This window comes from Salmo salar, chromosome ssa23, assembly GCF_905237065.1.
Source record: "Salmo salar chromosome ssa23, Ssal_v3.1, whole genome shotgun sequence".
NCBI lineage: Eukaryota > Metazoa > Chordata > Actinopteri > Salmoniformes > Salmonidae > Salmo > Salmo salar.
Genome location: NC_059464.1, coordinates 29,582,978 through 29,595,500, shown reverse-complemented (window position 1 = coordinate 29,595,500; position 12,523 = coordinate 29,582,978). Strand labels below are relative to the sequence as shown.

The 12,523-nt window shown below is 38.0% G+C and overlaps 1 protein-coding gene and 1 long non-coding RNA gene across 3 annotated transcripts in view; one reads left to right on the top strand and one right to left on the bottom strand.

The window, feature by feature from the left end:
* Positions 1–1,741: 1,741 nt before the first annotated feature.
* Positions 1,742–8,610, bottom strand: LOC106584363 (uncharacterized). The gene is made up of 2 exons (XR_001323732.2): positions 8,489–8,610; positions 1,742–3,351 (listed from the first exon to the last, which is right to left on the bottom strand). It is a non-coding gene; the product is annotated as an uncharacterized lncRNA (long non-coding RNA).
* LOC106584361 (nuclear factor 1 C-type) overlaps positions 8,519–12,523 on the top strand; it is a 112,878-nt gene continuing 108,873 nt past the window's right edge. Inside the window, exon 1 of one of the 2 annotated variants that reach the window (XM_014169587.2) lies at positions 8,519–9,009. In XM_014169587.2, coding sequence (XP_014025062.1) covers positions 9,007–9,009 — 3 coding nt within the window. In that variant the 5' untranslated portion in view covers positions 8,519–9,006. Of the gene's footprint in view, positions 9,010–10,994; positions 11,463–12,523 lie in introns of those variants that run through there. The other variant, XM_014169585.2, reaches the window with a different exon arrangement.

Genomic DNA, 12,523 nt, shown 5'->3' with positions numbered 1-12,523 from the left:
TTTTTCAGTTCTGCCCACACATTTTCTATAGGATTGAGGTCAGGGCTTTGTGATGGCCACTCCAATACCTTGACTTTGTTGTCCTTAAGTCATTTTGCCACAACTTTGGAAGTATGCTTGGGGTCATTGTCAATTTGGAAGACCCATTTGCGACCAAGCTTTAACTTCCATGCTTCACGGTTGGGATGGTGTTCTTCAGCTTGCAAGCGTCCCCCTTTTTCCTCCAAACATAACAATGGTCATTATGGCCAAACAGTTCTATTTTTGTTTCATCAGACCAGAGGACATTTCTCAAAAAATTACAATCTTTGTTCCCATGTGCAGTTGCAAACTGTAGTCTGGCTTTTTTATGGCGGTTTTGGAGCAGTGGCTTCTTCCTTGCTGAGCGGCCTTTCAGGTTATGTCGATATGGGACTCGTTTTACTGTGGATATAGATACTTTTGTACCGGTTTTCTCCAGCATCTTCACAAAGTCCTTTGCTGTTATTCTGGGATAGATTTGCACTTTTCGCACCAAAGTACGTTAATCTCTTGGAGACAGAACGCGTCTCCTTCCTGAGCGGTATGACGGCTGCGTGGTCCCATGGTGTTTATACTTGCGTACTATTGTTTGTACAGATGAATGTGGTACCTTCAGGCGTTTGGAAATTGCTCCCAAGGAGGAACCAGACTTGTGGAGGTCTACAATTTTTTTCTGAGGTCTTGGCTGACTTCTTTTGATCTTCCCATGATGTCAAGCAAAGAGGCACTGAGTTTGAAGGTAGGCCTTGAAATAGATCCACAGGTACACCTCCAATTGACTCAAATTATGTCAATTAGCCCATCAGAAGCTTATAAACCATGACATAATTTTATGGAATTCTCCAAGCTGTTTAAAGGCACAGTCAACTTAGTGTATGTAAACTTCTGACCCACTGGAATTGTGATACAGTGAATTATAAGTGAAATAATCTGTCTGTAAACAAGTGAAAAATGATTTGTGTCATGCACAAAGTAGATGTCCTAACCGACTTGCCAAAACTATAGTTTGTTAACAAGAAATTGGTGGAGTGGTTGAAAAACGAGTTTTAATGACTCCAACCTAAGTGTATGTAAACTTCCGACTTCAACTGTATCCATAAAAATTACACCAGCTGATTCATGATTTTGACTGGCTGAGAAACGCTGCCTGCCTTTCTGTCTCGTCCCGACTCCCGACGCGTTCAATACTATAGGACAGCTGGAGATCAAATTTGAATATTGAAACAATGTTGCAAATGTCGGAGAGACAGACATCAAGGTTTATACAAATCTCCTCTTTTGGAAACTAAATGTTAGTCTAAAAGAAATTAGATAATGTCTTGATGTGTTTTATAGTGGAGATCAAGTTTATAAATTGCCTGGCTGGGCTGATGACAGTGGATTGCGCAGTCAGATGGAACAGAGTAAATAGGCATTTTAAGGTCATAGATTTAGCCGGTGGTGACTTGTGGAATAGACACCGGCAGAATGAGCTTTTAACCAATTAGCATTCAAGATTAGACCCCCGGTTGTATAATTGTCTATAGCATCCTCCGGCTGTTTGTGCAGAGAAAAGCACAGCATTATACAGTTATCAAATCACTTCATTAATTACACCACACAGAAAGCTGTGTATAAGTAGGCTTTCTGTTTGTTTGCTGCCAATTAGATTTGTATCTGTTCTCCAAACAAAACAAAAGCTGTGTGTTATGGTACCTCTGCTTGCCAGCATTTGGAATAGTTCACCATGAAGTACAGTAAAGGTTCGGCAACAGTTCTACTTTTATGTATGCACAGAAATACTTAAATATATCACTCACAGATACTTACAAATACAATAAAGTATCTCTAACACTGTTGACATTAACCCATATACCTTTTTGCTTCAAATCAAAATCTTTTTCAAGATAGTTCCTAATCAATTTGATGTATAGCATTTCGAATTTCACCTTTGCAAAGTGAACATCACTTTAATGTTCATAATGTAGTGAGAGAGAATGCTGACTACCAGGCAACACCACCAAACACACTCTGATACTGCCCTCTTCAGGAAACCTTATTCATGTCAAACTTTACACTTCACTCACTACGATTGAGTGCAGCATATATGTATTCTTTGCATGTGTCGTTTTCACTTGCGTAAAGATGACATGCAAGGCCATTGTCATAGTTGTGTCAGTTCATATCACGAGTCCTGGCTGTCACTCCTCTGTCTTTAGGCAACATACCTTTTAGATGTGCTCACATAAAACATTTCACAACTATTCCGGGACTTGTAGCTAGGTTACTCTAGCAATAAGTTGAAAACTGATTTATACTGATCCCTCTTAAGTAGTTTTGGTATGTACATTTAGCAATATTCATAGTTATTGTGTCATGTCAACATAGCACCCATATCAACATAGTATAGCTAACAAGTATATTGAAATTGGTATATTTCACAAAGAAAAAGAAAGTTGAATGTGTTTTTTTTCTCTATCTCTGTATTATCTCTGAATATATTTGGTCTGATTTAAATGGACTTCTGCGTGGAGAGAATTTTACAGGAACCTTTCAATTCACATTTAAACTGTGGATCATGCCTCTCCCGCTCACTCCAGCACAGCCTTCCTGTGGTAAGCTCAGATGACAAGACAGATTACTCCACCAAACTCCTCAGGTTGGCCTAAGGGCACACATGCATTATCATTCTGCAAATGTATTTGGCAATAGGTGAATGAATCTCATGAATTGCATTGTGTAACCATGTGATTACACAAGTGGTTCTTGACTGAGTAGCCTAATGCAGTGGTCCCAAACTGTAAGGGTTCTTGCAGGAACCTAACTGCCCAACTGAAACATTTGGATTTGACAGGACAGCAGGTGCAGTCACTTAACTGAAAAATGTAAAGATCTCCTAAATTGAAGGTAAGGTTTGTCCCTTGTGTGATCTAAATTTGATATTGTTTTGTGATGATACCATATATTTTAACATTTGTGTAAATCTTTCTAAAACAGAACATGGACACAATTCAATGGATATCAATCAACAAAGAGGTAAGAATATGTCCTGTAGGCTATAAGAATATGTTGAAGGCTAGCTGTATTGGGTGCAGATGACTGAACTGCTCCCTTTTGTGTCTGTGTCTGCAGGTATACAGATGAGGAGGCATACAAAGGTATGTCTACTGCTATCACGACTCAGGACAAGACCCAAATGTAGACAGTTCGAATCACAGATGTTTATAGACAAAAACATGGGGCAGGCAGATGACAGGTCAAGGGGCAGGCAGAGGTCAGTAATCCAGGGCAGAGTCAGAAAGGTAAAGAACGGCAGGCAGGGTCAGGGCAGAATGGTCAAAACCGGAAAAACTAGAAAACATGGAATACAGAGAACAGGAGTACGATAAAAAAAACACGCTGGTAGGCTTGACGAGGCAAGACAAACTAGCTACTGTCAAACAGAAAACACAGGTATAAATACACAGGGAATAATGGGTAAAATGGGCAACACCTGGAGGGGGTGGAGACAAGGACAAGACGGGTGAAACAGATCAGGGTGTGACAATTGTTATGCAGATCACATGTACCACCCTCATCCATTACCTCTTCAATGAAAATCCCATAGGCCTCTACATTATGGACAGGGTATATGTATGAAAACCATCACCAAAACATGATTTCCCCCCCACATAAACCAAGGTATGAGTACTGTTGTGTGCATGTTTTGTTAAACATCTGTATAATTAAAAATGTTTGGATTGACAGACTTCACCCTCACTACACATCTGATGAATATAACAGGAAACCTGTTCGATCACCATGCACTGAAAAATCATTCTGGCTATGGATACGGAGAACATCAACACCTTAACATCAACACACCAGAGGATATGTCCATTGGACTTGGGGCTCTGCTGGGAGTTTACCATTACTTGGATGTGTTTATTCTGCTTTGCCACTAAAATCATAATAAACACTGACATCTAAAATATTGTATTATTGTTGTTTTTGTTATGCCTATTTTTAATAATAATAATAATAATAATAGGGGAAGGGGTAGTTTAGAAATTAACCCCAAAAGGTTATTCGATGATCCATTAAGAGGGGTTCTTTGAAGAATTTATAGGGGTTCCCCCACAGTTTCAATTTGAAATCCCCTAAAGGATACTCCAGGAACCTTTTATTTGTAGAGTGTAGAATTGCAGGAAATAACATTTAAAGCTGCCAAATTCTCTCCACCAACAAGAGGGGTGTGAACAGTTTGTGTCATGAACAGTGCTTGTGCCCATAGGAATAGAGGTGGGATGTTCCCCGATGCTGGAAGGAGGACCCCGAGTGGAAAGGTTTGGGAACCCCTGGCCTAATGTATGGTATTTAATCAAGCTGGTGTTTTGCTCCCATTAAAATATGTTTTCATTTCCTCTATCTTGCAAAAGCAGTTTTTTACCACATGTATGATTGACATTGTCAAGTCCGTGGAGGATGTTATTCTTCTCCAATATCGATCATTTTTGCAGAGCATTACATGTGTAGCCTAGATCTTAACGTTTAACAGCACCAATATTTTACTGCACATGGCCTAAATGTGTTGGTCCAACCCCTTATTTAGTTTACTGTCAGTGATCCCACACTGCATTATAAGATTATGTATTTCTGCTTCACTTTTCTTCCTTCATGATTCAACAATTGTTTTAAATAAATAAAAAGCTGTATAATGTCTCCTGATGGGCCAAATCCTAGTTTGAGATTTCGGTCGCATTGATGTGGCAGTCTAAAAAACGGCAAGTCTCTTTAACGTGCAGCACAGGCTGACCATGTACTGGACGCTGGACAGGTGCTGGATCTGCCTCCATGGACCCAACAAAAATGTAATTGTCAAGAAACTGTATGGAAACTATAGGCTACTACATATTTTAATAATAAAGGCAATATACTCTGAAATGTTCGAATCAAGTAGGCCTATTTCTGATGTAAACATAACTTCGGTTTAGGCTATATTAATACAATTGATTTATCCTGTAAGGCCTATCCATGAGAAAATGTAACGAGGTAAAGGTATCCTGATGAGGACTCATTTATGAAATCATTTACATGTTAAAACTGCCTTCATGGTGGAGATTCTATGAAGTTTGCGCCTCATGGTTTCACATTGAAAACTCATTCAGGCTAAAATACAAAAGCAACGTTTTTGTCCGTTCTGCAAGTTATCTTCAGTTTGATTTTCTGTTCATTTCATTTGAAATAAACCTACAGATAAGATATTATAGAAAAATAACAACCCAACATCCGTTTTTTAAGAAGTACAGGTAAAAGAAAAAAACGAGTGACCAATCCCAAGTATGCCGAGGTTAAAATAACTTTCCAATTAGAGGTGGTTGTGATTTCAGAATTGTATTTTCTGTCTCCTTTTGATTCGTGCAACCATGGACCAGTGAAGGTTTCCCGACAGTTAATTAGACATTTCAGCAGCTAGCCAAAACCTGTTGCATTAGTTATTCTGATTTCATTCCGTTATAGGCTGAGTTTAACAAACACTCGTCCAAGCAAGTCAATTCGTTTGGCCAGAGGCTTTCTATTCAACAAAAGATAATTGAGTTTTCTGTTTGTTTTCTGATTAATTTATGTTGTTCTTGTCGTCCTTTACAAAACTATCAAAAACATTGTTATAGCATTTACTCCTGCTTAGGGGTTTTATAGAATAAACAATGATTGGATGTCAGACCTAAAACGTATAAACAAACCAACCACAAATAAAGAAGAAACCATCAAATTGATCCCACAGTGTAATGTAAAATATCTCATACACTAAAAATAAAAGGCTCCTGAGGGAGTATCCTTTAGGGGTTCTTCAAATTGAAACTGGGAGGGAACTCCTATAAGTTCTTCAAAGAACTCCTACAAATGGATCCTCGAAGAACCCTTTGAAGAACATTTTGGGGTACATTTTTGAACTACCCCCCCCCGAATATTATTATTAATATTACACATAACAATAACAACAATAACACCATATTTTAGATGTCAGTGTTTATTATGATTTTAGTGGCAAAGCAGAATAAACAAATCTAAATATGAGGTAAACTCCCAGCAGAGCCCCAAGTCCAATGGGTACATTAGTGGTAACCTGGAAATGATTTAGTATTTTAAATCCCATGTCAGGAAAAAATACAATTATTATTCTTCTTCAAAAATGTAGCTAAAGGACATTAAGCTTAACTGTCAAAGTAATGTGACATTTGAAAAATATTACTGCTTGTTTCAAATAAATACTATTTTGTTTTACCTCATATCACCAGTTTGGGCAAAAAGGTTTGAAGTTAGTCTTCAAATTATACATTTACGGTTATTGATAATCAAAGCATGGTAAAAAACAACAACATGAATTTCACCCCAATCGATTTTTTTAAATTAATATTATCCAAGAGTTGAGCAACAAGTTAAAATTTCATTTTAGCATATGAAGGGTTAAATACTCTGGCAAATTATTTGCGTTTTCCATGAGCAGATGTTATGGAAATCATGCTTTCAATTGTATAAACCTGTATTTTCGAAAAACAGAACATAATGTGATGTTTGCCTGGGTCGAGCCTAGATCTAACTGTATCAAACATTATCGCACCATTATCAAATAAAAAGTGCATTAAAAGTAAAAGGAAGAAAACACTCACACACACGCACACAATCTGCCTCTCCAACTCTTGAATGGATTGTCTCATTTCTGTGTCATATATTAACAAATACTCCAGTATGGATTTTGTATGATCAGTTGACTGTTAAAATGCAAATCTGAGATTTAAATTCAAACAGGTGTATTATCCCATTGCATAACCAAGTTCGTAAGCCTACTCTAGATAAGATCTTAATATTCTTCATCAAATTATGCTATTAAGATTCTAATTAACAGGGCCATTTGACCTTTGACTTCAAACAGTGAAGGGAAATCGAAAGAGGAGAATAATCCAGTAACAGCCAATACATTGGGGATTTCATTGCTACTGAAAATCATTAGTTCAGGTTAGATAGCGACAAAAAGGCTTGCATGCGAGAGACAATCTCTTCAAACCAGATTCTATAATTGCACTAAAGACAAAATCCTTCAATCAAAGAATGCATATTCATTTAGGTCAATTTTCACTGTTACAATTCTACAATTATGTGGTAATATTATACTGCTTTATCATTTTGGAAGAATGTGCTCATGGCCTACAGTTTTCAGTAACACTTTATTTTAAGGGTCTATAATAAACCATTTATAAGGCATTTATAAACAGTCTGATCAACATTTATTGATCGTTACTCCCACATTTGTAAATGTTAGTAAGCTAGTTATTCACACGTGATGTTTAACGAAATACATGTTTAAGGAAATATATATATTTCCTTAAACATCCTGTGTTGTGTGCTTATTCTTTACCAGGTACTGCAGGAATGTCTACCAATGGCATCACCATCTTTTTGTGAGAAGTTACACTGGTCACTCAAAACATTTATAAAGTATTTATAAAGTATGAATAGCACTCACTTTAGATTTGAGACTGCAAAAATACGTTACTAATGATTGGTAAATGGTTTGCTAATGTGGGGGTAATGATTACAAAATGGTGAACATACAATTTATAAATGCCTTATAAAAATGTTTTATTACAGACCCTTAAAATAAAATCTTACCCAGTTTTCAAACACTTTAGTCCTAATGAACTGAAACGCAGAAAGCAGTTGAACACACTGGGTTAATTTTTTGGGAATGTCACGCTTATAAACTCATGCAGGACTTCCCTAAATATTTTCAGTATAACATGTCATAGGCCACATACTTTGGTGAGTTTTGAAGAATATTGGTAAAATAAAATAAATACAAATCCATTATTAACCTGCAGAAACCAGCTGAACGAGCAGGGTTAATTTCTTGGAAAAGTCAATTTATAAGAATACTTATGCTACATTCATGAAAAGGGAATATCAATAGCAAAACGATTAGGCTACGAATTATGAATAATTATGAATAAATTACAAATGATCTTGTGTTTGGAATGTTAGGCTATTATAGTCAACTTCAGATGTATTTTCCTTGAGGATGGACGCATAACCGTCTGTGGTCAAGTTCCCTTCTCCCTTCTGAAAGGTTTGAGCAAAGTGGGGTTAAAAGCAATGACAGATTTGACAACACCTGACACGTTGACAGCTCGTCAAACCATTGTGGAAGTGTAATAAATACGGAGGACGTAATACACACACACACACACACACACACACACACACACACAATAAAAACAAGACCAATATTGTTCTAGGCTGTTATATCTCTATTATAGAATGTATATCTCTGAGATTACAACATGTTTTGTAATAGCGGCTCACAGTGGGCAATAGTTGTCTTTTTGCTTTTATAAACTACGCCATCAAGTGCAACACTAATAGAACGCGTTAAGCCACACACACTACCTCTCCCTCTCTCGCACACACACACACACACACACACACCCGCGCACACAGACACACACACTACCTTCGTGTTTCATCTATTCCTTCTCCGAGACGACTGTAAGATCTCCTATGAGCCCATCGTTCGGGACGTCTTTAAGGACGTTCACATATTAAGGACATCTAGGCTATGTGTAGCCTACAATGCTGCAAATCAATGAGACCGAAGGATCAGTTCTGTAATTTAAATATATAAAAACAATAACAGCACTATACATTACGACACCATCAAGCGGTGTACAGTTTGCAGAATCTGCCCGAAATCGTTCAGCCCGTAGCTATATTATAGGGAAATCTTTATTTTGTCCTATTTTACCTTGTAGCGAAGATTCTACGGGGATTGACGCTGCAGACTTCGCGTGGGACGTTTCTATTTGATCTCTGCGGGTTATTCTCCCCTCCGAAGACCACGGATTACTTCTGTTCGCGGATAAATGGATATGGAATAATAATAAAAACACGTCGACGAGATGACCATGCTTTGAACCGCGGTGCTGCATAAACTATAACTTGTCTGGGGGGGGTTGACAGTTTCGCTTCGAAATGGTACGTTTACAAATCAATTTCATCTTTATTTGTCCATGTTACAACAGACGCAAGGCGAGAACGATCACGCGTCAGTTGTGTGCACTCTGTAAAGTCAAATTGAGATTGCGTAGAGCTGCATTTTGGTGTTCTGCTCCTTTCCGTCTTTCTCGGCAGGCTACTCCTTTTATTGTTGGTTTTCAGCCAAGCGGAGTATTTGTGGGAAAGGCTAGAAATGCAGACATATGGTATATTTATGTTACACCTGCGCGTAATGATTGATATAGCCTACAAAGCGTTTTGGCACTTCTCCGCAGTGAAAGTTATTAGTTTTTTTTGTTGCCAGTTTGAGTAGGGCAGCGCAGATGTATTTTCACCACGGGATGTTGAAGTTCAAAGCCAATATACTCTGTGCCCGGTTAGAGTTTGTTCAGCAGAAAATGGCCGCAGCCAGAGCCAGAGCCGCAGGGGCGCCGGCTTGAATTTGAACCATAGACCGACAGAGGCGCTCCGTCCCTGGATGTAGTGCTGTTATAACCCACATAGCCTACTTGCAGAGTTGCAATCGCAGTGTTTTGAAAGTGCACTCAATTGGCATGGGGATATTTAGAGTCTGTGGCCTACTGTTTTGGAAATATCAAATAAATATATTCAGGGCGTTATATTTTGAGATGTCATAGATAACAAAATGGCCAATTCTTCCAGTTATGTCTGAACTGCAGTTCACTTCACGAAGGCTGATTTACCCACCACCACCAACGAACCGCTACAGACATTCAACTTGTGCTACATGGATTGGATTCGGTTATTACTTTATACTTGGTTTATATAATGTTATTGCCAACTCAGGGTGTTAACTAATATTGATGCAGACAGCATTGTCCCTTCAGACTGATCTCAGAATAGTTTTCTCAACTTTGTCAGATATAAACTGGTCTGGAACTCACTTAAAGTAGACCAAGAAAGTTTATATTTAATTTTTCTCTTCTAGCTTCATGGAGAGTCGTTGATACTCTTGTGTTCGTGATGACATGGGGATATGATATCCCCATAACATTTGGAGTCTTTTCAAACTTTAATGCTACAATGACTTTATACGTACACTTTATTGGCTACTTACTATCCCTTAGTTTAAAACTTGTTGTTGTGTGCATAGTTACAAAAGCAGAATGTGTCCATAAAGTCGAAAGACATCATCTTTCTTGGATAGTTCTCCAAATATTATTGTCATTACTCCGACCACTTGTTTTGTGTGCAAGTTACATCTGACAATAATAAATACAATACTGTAGAAATGGATAAAAGTAGGTTACATCTGAATTCAATGAAAAGTAACAGTATGCTCACCACTGACGTATCTGCGCTTTTACGCACAGACGTGTATAGCTTATTATTAGTTTTGTATAGATGTCAGTGTGACATGGCCTCCCTATGTGCATGCATATATTATAGAAACACTTACCTTTATAACGGATGATGCATTTAGAAGCTTGGTTTTCTGAATGGTAGGCTATAATTGCATGATTAGGATATCTACGTTATCTGAGTTTAGCAATTCTGATCATTTCCTAAAGCTGTTGAACTTAGATTACATTACATTTTAGTCATTTAGCAGACGGATCTTATCCAGAGCGACTTACATTTGTGAGAGCCTACATTTTCTTACCATGCTCTACCAACTGAGCCACACGGGACCGCAGCTTAATGAAGTGTAGTAATAACAGCTCAATTAAGTGTAGTTCATTTTGTAGTTTAGTCATGAGGCCACTTGGTAGTGCAGGCTACTGTATCTGTGAACCAACGCACTCAAATGGTTCATAGGCCAATTACGCAGCAAGTTGCCACAGACACGATTTTGAACTAATGCTACAAGCGCACATGCAACGTCGCAGTCCTAGATGCTGGGATAGGCTATGCGAGGGAGGGAATGTGCGCCCTTGCATGGGCGAGAGAAAGTCCTCTGCAATTTGTCTTTCTAACCATCCGTACCAGTGTTGCACCTGATCTAAACGCATTACTTTGTTTAATTCGTGGATTTAAGGTGTATTGCCACATGAAATCAGGGTTACTGCTTCTTTAAGTGATTTTTTGGGGATGGGCTATTTTCATAACGTCATTTAATTCCTCCCTCTTTTTCATTTTCTCGTTCTTTGATTATTTTTTCTCCCCCCATTTCCTAAATGGAACAGATTGCCCGAGCATTTTCATTTCCCAGCTTTCCCAATTTGTTGTATTAAAAGTTAGCCTACTCTTTTTATTTGACAGTATTTTTAAGTTGAACTTTTCTTCTGTGTTTGATGGCTTACATCTCAGTGGACGTAAACTGCAAGTCAATTGAGGCGATGGTGGAGGTGCAATGATGATGATGATGAACTTTAAAATAATGATTCACTAACTTGTTTGTCTTTTTCTACCTGACAAGTTGTTATAAGTTCCCTTTCATCATGATGTACTCTCCTCTCTGTCTTACTCAGGTAAATTATTCCTTACTTTTTTGGGGGGAGTTATTATGCATGTGCGTCTGTCTTGACTGAACGTGGCTGTGAAATGCAGATGATATTTCAGTTTAGAAAAGGGCGGGATGAGTGTTGTTGGCACGGTCCTTAACGAGACGCGGAAACCCGAGTCTCTCAGCCTCTATTAACTTTTTGTTATCACTATTTTACTCAATAGCATTATGCCGACTCATATTTAACGTATATTTTTACTCTCAGCTTTTCATCAAGTTTGTTTACCTTGGAGAATTAGAAGGCTAAAGTATCCGCATTTTCATTCATTAGCTGTGACCGATGCAGGCGCATGATGGCAAGCTGTGCATGCCGGAAGTATCATCGGAATTGTTAATCATAAAGTATCATCAGAAATTAGGCTATCAACCCTGTGTATAGGATAGTTTTCCCCGAAGTATTCTCCTCATTTTTGAGTTTAGGTGGGACAACAAACCACCCCCGAGAACTGTGGTCAGGCAAGGGAGCACTTCGGTTTAGTATTGATGTCCTGATTAATTATTGAAATGCTTATAATCGTTGGTAATAAAAAAGGCAATAGAAACCGATAGCTTGTCGTTGGATAAGGATTAGTGTCTGTTGTCTCTCTCATGGAGTAGTGTGCACTTGTGTTTTGCGGCATTTTGTGTATCCAAATAGTCTATCCGTTTATTGAGAACACTACTCAGCAGACTGTGATATCAGGATGTTTATTTAGAATATGTAATAGTGAACAAGTCAGAGCCACATTTCTTACCTGATGTTTATTCTTTCTAATTGTATTTTTGTCGTATGCATGATAATTAGGCTTATTTTGAGTCAGGTTGACGCACGGTTTTGGACATCTAGTTAAATAAAAAGAATTATGCATCCAATTAACATTTAATGAAGTTGTAATTAAGTAGATAATATTGCATACAATTTTAATGTAAAACTTAGAGAGAAGTGATATGTAAAGAAAGGCACTGCCTGGCCTATATGATAAATCAAGTAGCCTATGACCTTTGTATTGCAAGGTAGGCCTATTACAGGCTATGGCTGATTTTGAG